Source organism: Rhinopithecus bieti, unplaced genomic scaffold (genome assembly GCF_001698545.2).
Source record: "Rhinopithecus bieti isolate Rb0 unplaced genomic scaffold, ASM169854v2 scaffold_40368, whole genome shotgun sequence".
In the NCBI taxonomy this organism is placed as follows: Eukaryota; Metazoa; Chordata; class Mammalia; order Primates; family Cercopithecidae; genus Rhinopithecus; species Rhinopithecus bieti.
Genome location: NW_016817546.1, coordinates 3,693,687 through 3,713,090, shown reverse-complemented (window position 1 = coordinate 3,713,090; position 19,404 = coordinate 3,693,687). Strand labels below are relative to the sequence as shown.

The 19,404-nt window shown below is 56.3% G+C and overlaps 2 protein-coding genes across 6 annotated transcripts in view; one reads left to right on the top strand and one right to left on the bottom strand.

Moving 5' to 3' along the window:
- NPHP4 (nephrocystin 4) overlaps positions 1–6,053 on the bottom strand; it is a 142,652-nt gene extending 136,599 nt beyond the window's left edge. Inside the window, exons 1-2 of the mRNA XM_017856029.1 lie at positions 5,869–6,053; positions 92–264 (exon numbers count right to left, since the gene is read on the bottom strand). Of these exons, the coding sequence (XP_017711518.1) occupies positions 92–264; positions 5,869–5,938 (243 nt within the window). The 5' untranslated portion in view covers positions 5,939–6,053. The remainder of the gene's footprint in view (positions 1–91; positions 265–5,868) is intronic.
- Positions 6,054–6,751: 698 nt separating this feature from the next.
- Positions 6,752–19,404, top strand: part of KCNAB2 (potassium voltage-gated channel subfamily A regulatory beta subunit 2) — a 113,552-nt gene continuing 100,899 nt past the window's right edge. For all 5 annotated transcript variants that reach the window (XM_017856023.1, XM_017856026.1, XM_017856022.1 and 2 more), the window contains exon 1: positions 6,752–7,283. The gene's annotated coding sequence lies outside the window, so the exon portion shown is untranslated. The remainder of the gene's footprint in view (positions 7,284–19,404) is intronic.

Sequence of the window (19,404 nt, the reverse complement as noted above, 5' to 3'; positions counted from 1 at the left end):
ATAAGCCAAGGACATACCGTATGTTAACTGGAAGCCACATCTCAACTAACAGCAATCACAACATGTATCTGCTAACAGCACGTTTTGTTACCTGCCTAATTATCGGTCCATCCAGCCACTTGAGGACACACTGGAAAGCTGTGGATTCCTTCACAAGCTGGCGTGCTCTCTGTGGGTGCGGAGGGACAAGCACATTTTGGGTGAAGATCCTGTGCCAGTCATTCATCCTGCCCGCCTGAGGGTCCCGTGGGCTTCCCGGATGACCTGTGCCAGTCACATTCAAATAAAGAGAAGAGCTGTAAGGGCTACAGTGGTCATAGCAATCCTGAAGGCTTCTGCCTCCCACTAAATCCCAGAGGAACCTCCATCCCCCAAAACTGCACTCTGCAAACCCTAGACAAGTGGACTTTGTTGCTGGCTGGCACCCACACTGCCTTCCCTGGGAAGTACCATTTGCATTTCAAAAAGGAAAAATAAATGTAGGTATATATATTCATTGTATTTGCTTAGAATGTATGAAAGTTGTACAATAACACACTGTATCTAGGGTGATACGTACAATAACACACTGTATCTAGGGTGACACACCAGGTGCCTGGGGTCGCCACGGGATGACTCATTTTTCCTGGGTATCCTTGTCAACTTTGAACTATGCGAATTACCTTTTCAGAAATAAAAATAAAATGGAGAAATAAAATCTACCTCCAGAGAACCCTCCGCCCCACCCCTACTCCCGTGGGCCAGACTCAGAGCACGACTCTCCTAGCCTCTGTGGCTGGTTCCAGATAGGGACACGAAGGGATGTTTTGCACAGCTGTGAAGGTTGGGTACCACACAAGGACACCAGGCGCAGGTGCTGAAATACAGCCCTAGGGCAGGGCCGTCTTGCAGGGGCCCAGGGAGCATGAGAGAGGGAATACAGTCCTTGAGCTGAGAGGTGGTCAGCCTGAAACTGCCCGGGGCCACCTCAGGAAACACATAAAAACAAGCAGAGAGGAAAAGGCAGGAGCGAGGGCCACTGGGTCCCCATGTCATTATTAGAGCCCTGGGCCAGTCACCCCAAGACACTTCAGCTACATTGACAAAGTCTCTTGTTGCTAAAGCCATTCGGGCACAAGTTTCAGGTGTTACCAGCTTCTTGGTGGATCCTGGCCCATTTTGAGTGTTATCTGACCCCGTCCGGCGAGACCAGGATCTAAATCTTCTCTAGCCGACACAGAATCCAAAGATCTGAACCTCAAGAAGAGGTTGAATTCCATATACTAAAATGACGAGTAAGGAGAAAAAGCAGTGGATTTGGCCTTCTAAGACAGCAGCTCTCTAAGTACATTCCCCAAACCCAAGGTTTAACAGGACCCTGTCAGGGCTCTACAAGGTCAAAACAATTTTCCTGACACCCAGGTGTTATCTCCTTCACTAAGGTGGCGGTGGCAGTGGTGTGCTGGGGCAGAGGCAGCAGCAAGTAAAGCCACTGGGGCCTCATCGACCCAAGGCTGGTTGGGTTGGGTGAGGTCCTCCCAACCTCTCACAGAAAAGAACAAGGCAGCTTCAAGTAAGAACATCAGTGGTGAAGCCGGGAAAACTATTAATCTTATTATATCTTGACCTTTCAGTAGACACGTTCTTAATTTTGTTAGACAAAATGGAAAATACACAAGCATTTCTGCTGCAAACTGAAGGGCAACAGTCATCCCCAGGGGAAGCCTTGCTGTGACTGGGCTGCAGGCTGAACGCACCGCTTTTTTTATTCAACACCATTTTCACTAAGAATGACTGAGAGACAAAACATGGGGACTTGGCAGACATCTTCTCAAGTGTGAACAAAGTAAGCATGTCACTTTCGGGAAAACAACTGTAATAAAAATGGAGTTTCCAAGCAAACATTAGAACTGAAAACGTTTGTATCCTCCACCATGAGCCTACCAGCTTCACACTTCTTCAAGACTTCCCTGATGAGACGGGCAGTGAAATAACGTGATTGTCTAAGGTTACACCATTAAATGTGTCAATAGTCGGAAGGTCTGCATGACTCCATGAACCAATATTTTCTGAACAATGGGTAATGGTACAAAATCCTGCAAGAATAAAACATCTACCCAAAGTGCAAGACAGACCAAAGGACTTTAATGTCAGAGCACGAAGAGTTCATTCACATGGTAGAGACTCGACTTTAGAACAAATCCTTAAGAAACTCCTGCTCCTGGGGTTTCAGTGCAGCAGCAAAGAATATCCACAATGACCCAAGAGATTCCTCCCTAACTAGATAGGGATGGACTTCCTTCACATACTTCAACCAAGGCAACACAGGCCAACACAGAAGCTGAGTACAGAAGCAAACAGGAGCCTTCAGCTGTTCTCTCTTAAGGAGACTGTAAAGACATTTGCAAAAATGCAAAAGAATCCCACTCTTCTAATTTTTTTTTTTGTTTTGGATAATATGGTTGGCTTTTGTAAAAAATGTTTTTATGTTAACATGTCACGGCCTTGTTATTTTTAAATAAATTAATATTTTTAACATTTCTCAGTTTTAATTTCTATGGCAGTAAACATTGGTAGATACAACTCACATAAACAAAAGTTCTTTTTTGTTTGTTTGTTTTTGTTTTTTTTGAGACGGAGCTTCGCTCTGTCGCCCAGGCTGGAGTGCAGTGGCCGGATCTCAGCTCACTGCAAGCTCCGCCTCCCGGGTTTACGCCATTCTCCTGCCTCAGCCTCCCGAGTAGCTGGGACTACAGGCGCCCGCCACCTCGCCCGGCTAGTTTTTTGTATTTTTTAGTAGAGACGGGGTTTCACCGGGTTAGCCAGGATGGTCTCGATCTCCTGACCTCGTGATCCACCCGTCTCGGCCTCCCAAAGTGCTGAGATTACAGGCTTGAGCCACCGCGCCCGGCCAGCAAAAGTTCTTTGGGGTCCTCAATAATCTTTTAAAGGGTAAAGGGATCTGAGACCAAAAAGTTTGAGAAGGGTTGTGCTAATGGTTCACCCTCTGCATGCTCCCAGCGTGTGTGGGAATCGAGAGGACATGACCAGGCAGCCTGAGAGGGGCCTTTGCCCAGGGTCCTGCCTCCACCCACAGTGCACCCAGATGCTGCATGTGGGCCAGGTACTCCTCAGAGGACCAGACTGTCTGGTCCTGTGTGAATCCAGCAGGCACACACGCTGGTTTGCTGCTTTTTGTTCTCTGTGTGCTATTTTTGTTGCTCAACTTCCCTTGTTTTGTGGAGGACCCTCACCCAATTCCATGTGTGGGGAGGGCTGCTCCCCAATTCCAGCCAGAGGTCTGCAGTGATTGGTTCAAGGAGTAACACATGGCCCACACTGAGCCATCAGTCTTCCCCGGGAGACTTGAGCCCAGGCTGTCTCTCCTCCAATGCCCACAACTGCCCACACCATGCCAGCCCAGAGCCCCAGGGGCCACCACAGGGAGAGCCGACTTTGGACTGCTGACCTCCCTAACTGGAAAAGAATAAATTTGTGCTACTTTTAAGCAACCAAGTCTGTTGGACTTTCTTACAGGAGCCACAGGAAATCATACAGCTGCCAAGACTTTTAAGCAGAAGACACCTGACCAATACCAGCTCAAGGGCCACCTCCTCCAGGAGGGCTTCCTAGGTGCTCCCAGGGTCCAGGCCCCAGGCTCACATGGCCTCTGTGCTTCCCTTGGTCACAGCATTTGTCACCTGTCTTGTGTTGAACTGCTCACTGGCCAAGTCCTTGAAGAAAGAAGTCGCGTTCCTCCTGTGTCCTCGGTACCATCACAACTCAGCAAACAGTCACAGAATCAAACTGAAGCTTTAGTAAAGCTACCCCGAAGCTTTTCTTTCCCACTGGTGTTTTAGAGCATTCAGAAGTGTATTCATACAAAATGCAGGCCGTGATGGCCCCGGGTGGGGATTTTACAGAGGAAGTATCTCCTGACGCAGATGCCCATGCTCCTCACCTGCCCCAGATTTCTGACCCGGTGTCTCCTCCCTGGGTGTCTGCAGGACTCCGTGCCACACTTGGCCCAAGGACACTGCTGAAGGACGTGTGCACGCCAGCCCACCCTCACAGGGAGCATGAAGCATGCTGGCCCCCTGCTGTCCTAGCAGGGCACACACTAGGCAGAAGGGCATCTGTTCCGAAAGCACCTGCCACCCACACAGAAGTCCTGGGGCTCGGGATGTGAAGGCAGGGCAGTCATAGTCCGAGGGACCACGGAAGCCGAGGTGACACCTGAGACTCTGCAGGTGGGAGCCCAGGTGGCCGCAGCAGCTCTCACTACCCTCCCAGCACCTCATAAATCTCTCCAGGTGCCCTTCCGCCTGCTCCTCACTCCTTTCCACCTCTGCTCTGGCATCCAGGAGTCAAACCTAATGCTCCCTCCTCAGAGTGAAAGCCCCATCCCCACCTCTGGCTGCTCCCACACAGGCCAGGTGACAGAAGAGCCACCACACTTCACCAGGGCTATGCTGTTGTCCTGTGAGACTGTGAGCTCCATGACATCAGGCTGGGTCCGCAGCAAAAGTCTTTTAAGGATGAAATACAAATGCCCTGGAGGAAGTACAGAGGGGCCTTTGGGGCCAAATCAACAATAAAAAAGAAAATCGAGGCCGGGCGCGGTGGCTCAAGCCTGTAATCCCAGCACTTTGGGAGGCCGAGACGGGCGGATCACGAGGTCAGGAGATCAAGACCATCCTGGCTAATGCGGTGAAACCCCGTCTCTACTAAAAAATACAAAAAACTAGCCGGGCGACGAGGCAGGCGCCTGTAGTCCCAGCTACTCGGGAAGCTGAGACAGGAGAATGGCGTGAACTCGGGAGGCGGAGCTTGCAGTGAGCTGAGAGCGGCCACTGCACTCCAGCCTGGGCGGCAGAGCAAGACTCCGTCTCAAAAAAAAAAAAAAAAAAGAAAATCGAGAGGGCTCCAGGTCTTGAACCCAAGAAAAGGGTACAGTGGGCTCTCTATGAAAAAAAAAAAAAGATGAAAATACACCCGTTTTTAATGAGCCCCTGATGCAAGATAGGAACTTACAAACATTCCATGGTTACTGTTGCAACAACTCTGCAAAATGAGAACCATCATTATTGCCATCTTACAGATGAGAACACTGAGACTCAGGATAAACAGCCAATCCAAGGTCACACAGCTAGCTATTATAACTAGTTATTATAATAGCATTATAGTTACAATACTGTAAACTATTGTAACCACCTCCCGCTACCTCAATCAAGGAGACCAGGAGAAGCCAAGGGAGAAGAGAGGCCCAGAGGGAAAAAGTAAGAGCACCAAAGGAATCCAGGGCTAATGCTCTCTCCTCTTTCACTTCAGGACAGGCTCGCAGCCTCCCCACCTGTTTCCAACCTCCAAAATGAGGGCTGTGAAATCTCCCTGAGATCTCTGCTTCTGCCGATCTATTCAGCAGCTATTTCCCAAGCACTTGTGTTCCAGTTCATAAGAAGGCTGTCAAATGTGCTGTCTTCAAGCATCTAGAAAGCCAGTGGGGGTGAAAGACAAGAAGCTGAGTGTGAGCAGCACACAGGCCCCCGGGAGGGTGCAGAGGTGAGCGTGGCTGAAGTCCTACAGATAGCGGTTCCCAGGGAAAGGAAGACGCACCGGGTGGGAGGCGCTATCAGGGTCCGTGAAGCCTCCTTCCCAGAATGGAAAATGTGTAATGCCTGAGACCCAGATGCCTTGGGGAGCTTGTGGGGAAGCAGAAGTCTGATTAAGCACTGCCTGGAATTCCCTCATTCATGAGCATTCTTCCAGCACCCACCCTGCGCCCTGGAGAAACGGTCTTGAACACAGCAGACAAGCTCGCTGCCCCCACAGAATGTATAGAATCAGGGCACAAATTAGCACACAAAAAAAGACACAAGTGTGACCTACGGAAACTGCACAGAGGAGCTGCAACGAACGGAGCCCGGGGTTGGGACCGAGAGGCATCGCCCACCATCATCAGAAATACTCCTCCTTTTGCCAACCGCACACGCGTGAAAGGCTGGATTTCCTTCACAGAAGTCCACCAAACCACACATCGCGACACACGGAGGCAGAAAGCAGCAGTCTCCTAAGAGGCCAGACACGAGGAATCTCGGGCAGCAGGAGTGGCCTGCAAGCCCCAGGGCGGGCAGGAGCAGCCTGCACGCGTGAGGAGGGCACGTGGGAGCGGGTGGCGCATTCCGGGCCGGGTCTGCCAGGAGGTCCCAGGGCAGGAAAGGGGCGCAGAAGGCCGGGACGGCCCCGGGGACAGAGCCTCGCTGGCACGCCCGAAAGCAGCAGAGCGACAGCTGGGAAGGGATAGCCGGAAGGCGGGGTGGAGTGGGGGCGGGGCGACCAGGCGGGTTCCGCGGGCTCTGGCCTGGGAAGGATGCACGCGGACTAGGGCGCAGGGAGCCAAGGCCCAGGACAACTGTACCGCGCTCCCTTCAACCCAGAGGCTATAGAGAGGCCGGGGGGCAGGGGACAGGGGGCAAAGAGCAAGGGCATAAGAGGAACCCACGTAGCCAAACGGCACCCGGCGGCCCGGGCCGCACCAACAGTCCCGACGAGAGGGGACGCCTGCAGCTGACGCGGGGACAGCCCACGTCGCGCGCCGCCGCCGCACCCCAGGCACCGGGCCCCCATGCAGGGACGGCATGGACCATCCTACCCCCGAACCCCGAGGCTCTGGCCAACACTGCGGCCCCCAGCGCCTCGAGGCCGCGTCCAACCTCCCCCGCGGCGCCTGCCCACATGGTTCCGCCCGCCGCGGGCCGCGTTACCTAGGAGACCGACCCGCCGCGGCAGTGCCGGAGGCCACGGAGCCCACGCTTTTGAGGGAGTCCCCACTCGACGGACCCAGAGGCCCGGCGGCCGGTGCTCAACAGAGCCGCAGGCCTTGAGGACCGAGGACTGGCCAAGGGACGCGCCCCGTCCGCTGCCACCCTCGGGAGGAGCCTCAGAAGGCGGCGCGCCGCGCACTCAGGCCAAGAACCCGCCTCGCGTCACTTTGGCGTCCGGGCCGCGGAGCCAATCAGAACCCAAGTAGAGGGCTAAGCTTCGCGAGCGCCAGCCAATCGGTGCGGCGGCGGGCCTATCCTGATTTGCATGTCCGACGACCCCTCGACCAATGATAATGTGACTGGCGTGAACAATAGCCAATGAGAAGCTGGGAGAGGCGTGGCCCCGGGCGTCCCACGAGGTGAAGATGCTGCTGGCGGAACCTGCAGGAGCGAGCGGGATTCGGGGGCGCTAAAGTCGCAGGGGCAGGGCGGGAAGGAAGATCCGGCGCGGGGCACAGGATCCGGAGCTGGAGCCCCCAGGTGAGTACGGGGGAGACCCCGGCGTGTCGCGCTTTCCACCGACCTGCGCCGGGACGGCGGCGGCGGCGGGTACCCGCGTGGCCCGCGCTGCGGCAGGCGCCGCGGTCCCGTCTCCATCTCCTCTTCCCCGGCCCTGCGTCTCTGCCTGCGCCGCCGTCTCACCTCCTCTCCAGCCTCCTTACCTCCTTCTCCATCGTCTCCCTTCCCCCATCCCTTCCTCTCTTTCCTTCCCTGTCCTCCCGCCCGACCCTTCAGCTCGCATCCCTGACCCCTGCCCCTGCCGCCGTCCCTCTCCCCGGTGCACCTCTTTCCAATCTGTGCCCGCTCCGGTCCCCGCAGCCTCGCCCTCCCCTTCCCTCCATCCTCCTCTCATCCCCTCTCCCGGCCTCTGCGCAGCCTCACCGGGGCGCTGCTGGTCCCGGTCCTTCCCATCTCTCCCCCTGGTTGCTTCTCAAGGCTCATCCATCGTTCTCGCTGCCTGTCCCTGTGTCGCTCCGGTCCCTTTCCCCACCCTCCCATTCTGCCCCCAGCCCCTCCGACCTCTCCCCGCGGGCACGCTCTCACCACCTTACCCTGCTCTCCAGAACTCTGACCCTACTTCCTGCACCAGTTCCTCGGGCTGTCTACACCACACACACCGCCACCTCTGACCCTGAGCCCGTACTCCTATCTTAAGCTTCTCCCTCCTGCCAGGCCTTGGCACAAAGCACTTCCGCACTTCCCTACCTGCTGCTGCTCCCGGGATGCAAAGACCCCACTGCTGCACCGCATCCTGCGGCAGTAGCAGCAGCCGGGGTACCTGCCCACCTTCCCACCCCCCCATCCAGCCGCATCCTGGCGTCCCTCCTCCTGGCATTTGTTCTGGGGGCTCCTACAGGGGCTGTTCTTTGCCCACAGCATCCCCGGTTGCTCCAGGTGGGAAGGCCCTTAGCACCCTTCCTCCCTGGCCACCGTCTCCCTCCCTCCCCACCCCCACTTTCCTGCTCAGCCTCACTTTGTGATTCAGCATTTTTGGGGTTGGTAACTTTCTTGCTTCCTATCGTGATAGGGACCTGGCTACGGAGCTGAAGGCTGGGGTCTTGACCCTGCAGTTAGCAGGGCCACCTTAGGAACCACACCTGAGCTGCCTGGTTGGGAGGGGGCTGGGAAGCTGGGGACTGCCTGTGGGGGTTGCCTTTTCCTCCCTTTCATTTGTCTGCCCTGTGTTGAATTGTGTCCAAGGGGAGATGACATAAGTAATAGCTCTTGGGGAAATGGGCTATTAGCATTTATGGAAATTAATACATCCACATCCGAGGAGCAAGAACACCAAGTTCAGGCCACAGCTGTCCCGCTGTCTGTCATTTTAGGATTTCTTCTTTCTCTGCAACTTCTCCTCCCCCTCAAAAACGCCAGCCTCACCCCTCCCCTTTCCCCAGTGCCAAGAGTAAGCTCCTGCTCTGCTAAAGAAGCTGCATTCAGGCCCCGCGTTGCAGGGTTTCGGGACCTACGTGTGGAGAGTCACATCTGCCCACCTGATTCTCGCCTGGCGGCTGTGTCTGCTGCAGAGCCCTGTGCAGCTCCTGGCCCTGTGCTTTCGCAGTGTGGGGCCCTAAGCATGCACTTGGTCCTCCAGGTCCTGTCTTTCTCTCTGGGGACAACTCTCCATGGCCACACTCAGCCTCAGTGGCACTGACAGTGTTCAGGCTGCAGCCCATACCTGCCTCGAAAGCATCATGGCAGAGGCTTCCCTGTTAACACCCAGGGCCATTTTTTTCCCCTGCGCCGGTCAGCAAATGCTTTGTTGGTGCTGATCAACACCTGGGGACTGAGCCGGTCACTGGAGTTGGGGGGTGTCATGAAAAAAAAAGTGTGAAACCCTTTTCGTGTGTTTTTTGGTTCAGAACTGTCTTGGGTCTGGATTTGGAGCCTGGATGGGAAGCAGTGTGCACAGAAGCCATTGCACCCAGGAGATAGGACATGGGCCATGGCGCTAGGGAGCTGGAAAGGCCGAGGGTGCCATGGGCTGGCCAGCTAGAGAAGGCTCACTCACTTTCATTTTTCAGTAATCTTCTAAGACCTAAATGGTTCAGGAGGAAGCGAGTGCCACACAGTTTTGATTTGGCAGTTTCCGGCCTGGGCTTGGAGGGAGGGGCCTCCCCTAGACCTTCCTGTGTGTTGGTGCTCTGCCGTGGTAACTGGGCACACATCATCTGTGTGGAAGAGAGCAGGCGAGAGAGGCTGCTCCCTTGCGAGAACCGGGGGAACGTGCTTCTGTTTCCAGGGACTCTGGCCAGGAGTGGCATGTGTTTGGTCCTTGGCTAAATTCTCAGTGATATTCACGTCGCCAGAGGTCCCAGAGTCAATGTTTTCCTGGCGTCCCTGAATAAGGAGGCAGGACAGTGGGCAGCTGGGGGCGGCAATTTGAGAAGGATTGATGCCAGAAGTGTCTGGGGCCATAGACCCTATGTTCCTGCCATCCCCTCTCCCACCACCAGTAGGGCTTGGGTCTTGGCACCCAGCAGCTGGTCATCCTTGCTCTCAGAGGACTAAACGGAAGGACAGGCTTCTCCAGGGTCAACAGAGGCAGTGACGGAGCTGGGTTGGGCCCCCTACTTCCTACTTGTTTGAGCCCAGTTCACACCTTGGCTGTCTGAGCTGGGGAAAGCCAGCCCCCGGAGGACATGACCGGCTGTCCCTTGGGAAGGCCACTTGGAGGCTTTGCTGACATTCATGTGCTCAGCCCGTGCCCTTGGGTGTGTCCAAGCCACTGAGGGGCTGTTGGGAGCGGGAGGTGCCACTACCATGGAGATTTCTCGGCGACTCAGTCCTGCCTGGCATGCAGGCCCTGGTGCAAGGGTTCTGTTGTTCATGGCCTTCAAAGAGATGACCCCATAGTTAGAGAAGAGTGAGGGCACCAGGTCCGTGTGGGATGCAGAAGAGGAGGGACCCTCCCCACACTGGAACTGCATTTATGACCTCGGTTCGCCTCAGGCGCTTGTAAATAACCCTGTGAGGGAGGCTGGATAGGGAAACTGAGGCACAGAGCAGCAGTGAAACTGATCCCGGCCTCCCAGCTAGTGAGGAGACCTTGATTCTGTTCCTGCTCTGCCAGAACTCTGTGTCAGGTGCCCCCTCTGCCATCATCTGAGCTCCATTGAATGTCTGAAATCCTCACTTCTGCAGGGGTGAGTCTCCCAAGAGGCCCCGGAGGCCCAGGCCCATACTCTGGGGGATATGGAAGCGCTCCTTTGTCATGGCATGGGAAGCCCTACACTGCTCTCTCCTTGGTGACGGGCAAGGTGCCATGCTCCGGCCCCTCCCGGCCCGTCTTCGGGCTGAGTCTGTGAAGGGATGCACCGTCTCCACTCAGCCAGTCCCAAGGAGGCAAAGGGAACAGGACCCTCATTCCCCAGGAGAGAGCACACTGGGGGAGGTGGGATGGCACACCTGGGCTTCGTCCTGTCACGGCCCAGTGGCTCGAGGCTTTCCTGCCTGCCTGGGCTGGGCAGATGCGTGAGTCTCCCTGGCTCATGGGTCTGAGCAGATGCTGGGCCCTTGTCCTTCGCCACATCTTGGGGAGCCCAGATGAAGGCCAGCCTCCCTCTTCCTGCACCCCCACCGTGGGATGAGCCCTGGGCTCAGGCCCCTCCCTGCCTGAGGGTGCCCTGCCACTGCCACACCAAGGTTTCCACTCAGACCCCTGCTGGCCAGCGACTCAGGAGGCCACTCGCTGGTCTGCCCAGTGACCACGTGGTTAGCCCCAGAGACCCGGGTTGTGTGTCTTTGGTCACAGAGCAGCCCCATGCCCACCCTGCCATCTTCCCCGGCCCCTGTCTCACTGCAGGCAGCCCCCCTCCATTTCTCTAGCACACAGGTACCTGCAGAGCTAACTGCTTTGATGCCATGCTGGTTGCAGATAAAATAGGACTGGGAAAAGGGGAAAAGTGGAGAAATGGTGGGGACCGCCTGCCTGGCTGTCCGCCTGCACCTGGACCCAGTGAGAAGGCTTTCCTGGCTGTGATCTTGAGCCCTGACTGCCGAGCAGCCGAGATCCATCATCCGACTCCATGGCTGGGAGCCGGGCACAGGTTTCTTCTCAGACCCCACACCAGATTCAACCCATTCCACGTGGGCCAGTTTTCTGGAGTGATTTCTGGGTCCTGTAGACCCCTGAGGTCTGGTCCGCGGCGTTTCTCCATCACCAGCCTGGACTCTTTCTCTGCCAGAGACTTAGCTCTCTGCGTCTCTGACTCTCTGGCCTGCTAAGCCACATGGATCATTCATGTCTACCTCTATCTGAATGGGTGAGCTACCTCAGTGGTAGGAGCCTGGGGCTGGTCCCTGGCACAGAGTGGGTGCTGGGTAACTGTCAGTTCCCCCTCTTCCAGTCGGACACAGAGCCCCAGCCACCGTCCTGCCTGGAGCTCAGGTGGTTCCTGGTCAGCCCAACCGAGCCCCCAGGAAAAGCGGAGCAGAGGAACCTGGCTTTCCTTCTGCATGGTTTCCTGAGACCCCTCGCCAGTCTCTCGGCTGGAGTGCCCCGCTGAGTGATTTCACAGTGGAGAAGGAAGGAGGGAAGGAAGGGAAAAGAGGGCAGGAGGGGAGAGCGCATTGCCCTGGTCTGCAGGGAACAGCCTCCCTGTGAGGGAGGGACACTCATTGCCCCGTTCTCCCTGACCTTGGGCCTTGTGGAGGGCCCGCAAGCCTGCCAGACCCCCACTGCACACCTGCCCACCTATCTGATTCCAGCAGCCCCTGGGCACCGAGGGGGTTGCAGAGCCATGCTCCGAGCATGCTCGCCTTCCTTCACCATGGATGTGTTTTCATTTTCCACCCCCTGGCAGCTTCATGATCTTTCATTTCAGTCTCAGGCCCTGGTATCCACAGGCTGTCAGTGCAGCCTAGGGCAGAAGACTCTAGAAATCTGCCTTGGAGCCCTGTGATCCCAAACACTCAGTCCTGGCAGGGGCTCTCTGAAAGTGATATTCTTAGAACCCCTGCGAGATACAGGAGAGTAAGGAATAACTAGAATTCATGGACAAGGAGATTCAGCTCAATCTATTCATTGGAAAACAAATTTAAATTTAAAACATTAAAACCTATACATACCAGTGAAGGGCGAAGGTCTTAGCAGCAGACATTTGAAGGACCAAGAATGAGCAAGACCCACCTCCCTCCTCTAGGGCTGAGAGCCAGGAAAGGGATGAAGTGACCACATGCCCAGAACGGTCAGAGAAAACCCTGCTGATGGGGAAGGAGACATGGGTGCAGGGGGGACATTTGACCTGGACCTTGAAAGACAGGCAGGTTTTGATAGGCAGAGCTAGGAAAGGGTGATCTGGGAAAGGGTTCTGCATGGGCAAGGTCACAGAGGGAGGACCGCGCAGGCTGGATAATGGCCAGAGGCCCAGTGCGTTCACAGGCTAGGGCATGAATGTGGATGAATAGGATGACTAGGAAGAGGGCGTCAGGGCCAAGGACACCATGGGGCTGGACAGTGATGGGGAGGGAGGGAGGGAAGAGGAGAACCCAGGAGCCCCCCAAGCTTTTCTCACTGGGTCTACCGGGGCTGCACAGACCGAAAGAGGCAGAGCCGGAATCGGGGCTTCTGGATGGGGAGGACTGGGCTCAGTCGACCTTGGGTTTCGAGGTCTGTGTCTTGGACAGCAGTGCCTACGGGCATTGAGAAGGTAGGGCAGGAGTTCACAGGAGAGGTGGGACCTGGAGGTGACTGCCACCTCCCCACTGGTGACAGCCCTGACAGTGTCACCTGGAGGTAGTGCCAAGGGTGGCCAAGGGTATGGGTTTGAAAGGGAAGATGAAGGTCAAGACAGACAGAAGGGAACCCTTGATTCTTCCAGAGCCCAGGGAGGAGAGGAAAACAGAGGATGAGGCAGGTATCCACTGCATCCGGTGGGCCGGCCGCTGCCGAGGAGGCAACCTCTGTTGAGAGGGGAAGCAGAGCTGGGCTCCCAGGAGCGGTGAGGGGGCGAAGGACCCCAGATTCAGTACCACCAGCTTCCAGGCACTCGCCAACCATCTTATCCCTATCTGACTGATGCAGAAACACTGAAAGTCCAAGTGGCTTCCCTAATGCCTCCAAGCAACTAGGCGCAGGAGCCAGGACCCCAAGCCAAAGCCCACTCTGGTAACCTTTGGACTTTGGCGCCAATGGCTCTGGAGAGATTTGACCGTGAAAGGAGGAAAAGAAAAGTGAGGGCGCAAGGCGGCTGGTGGGCTGGCGGGCGCAGACGAAGCTGCTTTGCTGCTTAACCGCAGCTGCCAGCAGCACCCTCTTGCGTCCACCGCTTTAGAGACGATTTCAACGGTGCATTCTTCCATTTCCTGCCTGAATGGGGGCATTTCTGGGGACGCCTGTGGACTGCAGGCTGGAGCTTAGCCTTGTTGGTGGCCCTGCGTAGGTTGGCTGCATAGTGCCTTATGTTCTGTGTAGGAATGGTGGAGTCTTGGGGCCTGGGTGGGCCGAGGGTCCTGAGCTGTCGGTGTGCCCAGCAGACTTGCAGGGCATGGCGCCTGCCCAGCCCTCAGGGGTCCTGGTGCAGCTTAGCAAGCTCCTTGGCCACCAGTCCCTGATGACTCAGTTCAAGGGTTCCAAGAACATGCTTTGAGAAACACTGCCTAGCCGTTTCAGTCTGTCGGTGAACCTGCCCGCCTCTACTTCTTAAGGAAGCACACGAGGAAGCTGTGATGGTTGAAAGCTCTGGCGAGAAGAGCTTTGCGGGGGTTTCTGTAATTCTTGGGAACATGTGAAGCCCACGTTCTACTGGAATGACCTGCACTTTTGTGAGCTTCAAATCTGAGACTCTGCTTTCATCCTCCCGTGCATGGCAGGGCACCTTGTTAGTGTCCAGGCCTTTTGGATTGTGGTTTGGTTCAGGGGTACTGATGGCCCAAGCACTTGCCCGCGGCAGAGGAGGCCAGAGGACAGTACGGGGCCAGTCCTCGCCACCCTGTGCCTGACCATACAGAGTCCGTCACCTGTCTGTGCCCTGCCTGTGCCCCATCTACACCGTGTCTGCACCCTGCCTGTGCCCTGTCTGTGCCCCGTGTGCGCCCCATCTGCACTCTGCCTGCATCCCATCCATACCCTGCCTGTGCCGTCTGCACCCTCTCCGCACCCTGTCTGTGCAGTCTGTGTCCTGTCTGTGCTCCGTCTACATCCTGCCTGCACTCTGTCTGTGCCCATCTGTATTCCTGGCCTGCGCCATGTCTGTATCCCTCCTGTGGCATTCCGCAACCCCTGCCGCACCCACCATTATTTCTGCTCTTTGCGTTCTTGCAACCCTCTCTGGCCAAAACCCTGTCTGTGGCCGTTCTGTGCCCCCGTCTGCCACGACTCTCTGTGCCCACGGTTGCCCATTCTTGCCCCATCTGCACCCTGCCTGCACCCTGTCTATGCCCCATCTGGGCCCTCTCCATGCCCTACCTGCGCCCTATCTGTCTAGATAGATCCTGCAGCGCCTCCTGCCTCTGCTCAGTCAGCCCCCCGCACCCCCTAGAGGGTATTGCCTTTCCATGGCAATGAGTAGCAGGTAATTTTTGTCACCCAGACCAGGAGGTATTTAGGCGTCACAGACAGGAGGCCCGGAGCCATGTTGTCCCTTTGCTCCTACAAAGGATATAGGATGCCCAAAACAGGAATTGCAAATCCCAACTCAAAACCTCCCCATTCTGCAGGGACACAGGGTGTTTTGCTCCTCGAAGGAGTAGTGGACGCCTCCTTATTTACATCCTTCCTGCTTAAAAGGCAGTGGGGGTGTCCAGGGGACATCAGCCACCCTGCGCTGGGGCGCTTCAGAGGCTCGGGGGAGCTGCCATGCTCTCTCTCCACCCCAAAAGATGGTTCTAGGGAGGCCACTGGGGCAGGCGACCCCGCCTCTGTGAGGAGTGAACCCTACCCCCCACTGTCCTGCTGGTGTGAGTGACAGTTACCTACAGACCCTGAATGGGGGCTTTCCAGAAAAAAAATAACAAAAAAACAAGTGATATCTCTGGGAGAAAGGGGTCTGTTTAGATGAAGCCTATAGGCCATTGGGGTCTGAAGTAGCACCTAGGGGTCCCAGTGACGCCAGTGCAGACAGCCCTCTCCCAGGCAGTGCTGCAGTGAGACCAGGGCTGAGGAATGTCACTTGCTCCTCATTAACTCACGAATCAGGAGCCAGGACAAGGTCGCTGCCCTCATTGCCCACATCAGAGCGGGAGGAGATGTATGGTCCAGGGCATCAAGGTACCACTCAGGCCACCACCAAAGCATCAGCAGCTCACCAAAGCATTGGCAGTGTCCATCTAACATCGTCAGGAAACAGGGAAGCACTAGACGGCCGTGGCCTCACAGGCAGGGAGAGTGGGGTCCGAAGGCACAGAGACAGCATGGGGTGTCAGGGCACTGCGGGGAGAGGGACAAGGGAAGGTAAGGAGGGACCTTGGAGGTCGGAACACCTTTCACAGAGGCCTCCTGCTTCCTCTGTGCTGCTGAGCTGGGCCATTCTTCTGGCCTGGATGGAGGGAAGCTGACCAGGGTCCCTCTGCGACCTGGAGGCCCCAGGCCCTGCCCTGAGCCCTTGGTGCCCTTGGAGCCCTGAGCTGCTCCAGCTCGCTCTCTCTCTCTCTCTCTCTCTCTCTCTCTCTCTCTCTCTCTCTCTCTCTCTGGGTGCTGAGGGCCTGTCTGGGCCCCATGGTACACCCACGTAGGTGGGTCTCTTGGGAGCAGTCTGTGTGAGCAGCAGGAGAGGTGGCGCCTCGCCCCAGGTTCTAGAGAGAACAGGATAACACCTGTCCCCAGGCTCGGCGGAATCCCTGGTCTCTAACGCAGCCTGGATCACACAGAGACATGAGCCAGTGTGGGGCAGTGTTGCTCACATGGTGGTGGGACTGGGTCCTGGGCTCCTGGAGCCAGTGGCCTCAGAAAGCCCCTCTAGGCTCTCTGAGTCTTTGACACTGTGCAGCCCAGACTCCTCATTTTATAGACAGGGAAACTGAGGACAGAGGACTCATCCCATAGAGCCGGTGTCCACGGTGCAGCTCTCTGACGGAGGCCCCTCAGTGTCCTGTAGTCTCTCCAAGCACGCCCTGCAGTGGTCATGACTGCTGACATCTGTCCCTGCCCAGACTGTGGGCCTCGTGAGGACAGAACATGCCTGCTGTCCCCATCACCTCTGTCCCCTAACTCAGCCTGACTGGTAATGCACTGGCCATGTCATGAGGCCTTGGAAGCAAGCCTAGGCTTCCTGCAGGCCGGCAAACATTGTCCCCAGCACCGGCTCCCTGATTTCATCTCCCCTGGCTGTGGCAGGCAGGGAGAAGCCTTCAGAACCAGAGAGGATGAGAGGGCTCCTGGCCCAACGGAGGCCAGCTGTGACACCAAGGGGTCCTTCCCCAGGCATCTTCCCCACCAGGCACAATCCTGCTCTGAGCACCCTGAACAACAGGCAGTGCCCAGGGGAGGCCAGAGACAGCCACGGCCTCGGGCCTGGCACTCAGCCAGACCTGGCAGGTCATCCTTCTGCAGCTGAGGATGAGACAAACCAGGTGCCTGCTGCAGTAGCGGTGGCCTGAGCTGGCATCGGTGGCTGATGGCCACAGGCTCCCTGATGCCTGTCATCTGTACCGAGGGCTCTGTCCCAGGCCCTGAGCCATACGTGGTGCCCACACCACCAATGAGGACACAGCTTGTGTTTTTACAGCCGAGGCACTTAATTATGTTGAGGTAAATCCTTTGAACTGCAGAAACCATCCTAGCACGTCCCCATCGGGTGGGGTGGCAGGCAGAGAAGGCCAAGGTCCCTTGAGTGGATTTCCAGGGGAGCTGAAGGGCTACAGCCTGCCAGGACTAGGGGGTGCCGGGAGGGGGCTGGACAGCCGAGAGTGGCTGCTCCCCTGCAGGAAGAGGAGGCAGGCACTTCACCCTACTCTGGATGATGCTGACAGTGATGTCAAGGACTCTGCCATCACCGTCGTCCTTTGAGTTGGCAGCTGCCCTGTGTTGTAGATTTGCTCCGGCTCTGGCCCCCTGCCTTGTCCCCTCTGCACATTTGCTTTTGGTCCTCAGCTCCTCCCGTCTCTGTGTCCCGGGTGAGAACAGATCCTAGACCTTGTCTCAGGTCACACAGCTACCAAAGGACAGAGCTAGAACATGACCGCAGCAGACGCCTGATCCTGTGCCCCAGGCGACCCGTTCACCGGGCGGGCGCTCGCCCCTCCTGGGCCACAGTCACCAGGATGCCAGGTGAAGGGAAACCACATGGGGGTGAGACCAGCCCACAGCCCCAGCAGCCTGGCCCCTGCTGGCTGCATATACTCCAGAGCCTGTGCTACAAGCCCAGGTGGCCGGAGCCTCCTGTAGGATTCCCCATGCCTCCCTCCCCCGGAACTTGCTTTTCCTGCTTCCCACACACAGACCCTCCCCGCCAGAGCAGGGTCATGGGGTCAGAGGCAGGGTCCCTGTGGTGTGGAGCAGAGGTTCCTCCCCACTTGCTCAATCGGCTGCCTTCAGCCCCTGCAGACACACGGGCGCCCTCCACCTTCTCCACTCTTAGCCCGAGCCCTTCCCCAGCCAGGAACGTTCACTGAGTGGCCACGTTATACCCTCCTGTTTGTCTATAATTCACTTAAACATTATTTCCTTGGAGATCTGGCAGCTCTTCACTCTTCCGAATCTGGCTATGGGAAACATTTGTGTGCATCTCACTTAATTTCCTCTCTTGAACTATTAGGATAAAGTCGCAGACGTAGGATTCCTGGACCCCAAGCTTTGAACCTCTACCACCCAATTTCTTTCCAAAAAAACTTGTAGAATAGTTCATGCCCCAGAACCAGCCACATCTCCTCATAGTAGTTTCACCTCAACCTCACCAGCAATGAGTATTTTCATTTAGAAATGTTTTTGTCTGCTGGTTATGGGATTGCAGAGGCATGCTGGCCCCAGCTTGTAGTGGTTGCTTCTGCATCCCTTTTTATTCAGCGGGGCCTTTAATGGATGTGGTGGAGTAAAGCTGCCTTTCAAATTGCTGCTGCAGCACTGCCTGGCAAGATATTAATCTTTCATGCCCCATCACGTGGTCATGGGACGGTAATCCTCTTTGAAGCCATTTGTTATTTATTCTTACAGTCCCCCGGAGAATAGGGAGGAGCCCCCAGTGCCTGGATCACAAACTCGAATACAGAAAGGGCTGCAGACATTTCACCTTCAAGGTTGGAGCAGAGGCAGGACTGGGGCCCGCAGGGGTCCAGACCCCCAGCAAAGAGGTCGCTTCCCACAAAAGATGGTTGTTTTTCTGCTTCTCATAGAACCTGCTCTGGTTAGAGGGTTTTTTTCTTTTTAAGAGACAGGATCTTACTGTGTTACCGAGTCTGGTCTGAAACTCCTGGGCTCAAGTGATCCTCCCGCCTTGGCCTCCCAAGTAGCTGTGCCTGCAGGGGTGCATTGCTGCACCCAGCTCAGTTAGAGGGTTTTTAAGCCTGGGGGGTGTATATGTTTCCTAGTATCACAAGCAGGGTGGCTTGAAACGGTGTTCTTTATTCTCTCATGGATCAGGAAGCCAGAAGGCAAGGTGTGGGCAGGTTTGGCTCCCTCTGCAGACCGAGGGAGCGTGTGTTCCAGGCCTCGCTCCTGGTTCCCGGTGGCTGCCCGTAGTGTTCCTTGGCTTGTCAACACACCCCCGAGATTCTGCCCCCATCGCCACATGGCCTTTTCTGTGTCTGTCTCTTTTTATATGGACACTTGTCATTGGATTTAGGGCCCATCCTAATCCAGGATGGCCTCGTCACAGGATTCCCACCTTAGTTACACCTGCAAAAACCCTTTTGCCAAATAATTCCGCATCGACAGGTACCGGGATTAGGACTTGGGCGGATCTCTCAGGGAACACAGTTCACACCACACGATAGGTTTCTACCCCCAAGTCCCACCTCCAGCCCCGTCTCCCTCCAGAGTCTGGCGGCTTCCTCCTCGTTGGACAGTTGCTTCCCTCTGTAGAGACTGCACACCAACTGTTGCTGGCTGAGGGGTGAGGGTGGAGTGGGGGAATGTGGGAGCTGAGCTGAGGGGTGGGGGTGGAGTGGGGATGTGGGAGCTGGGCTGGTGGTTGAGGTGGGAATGGGTGTTGTAGGAGCTGAGCTG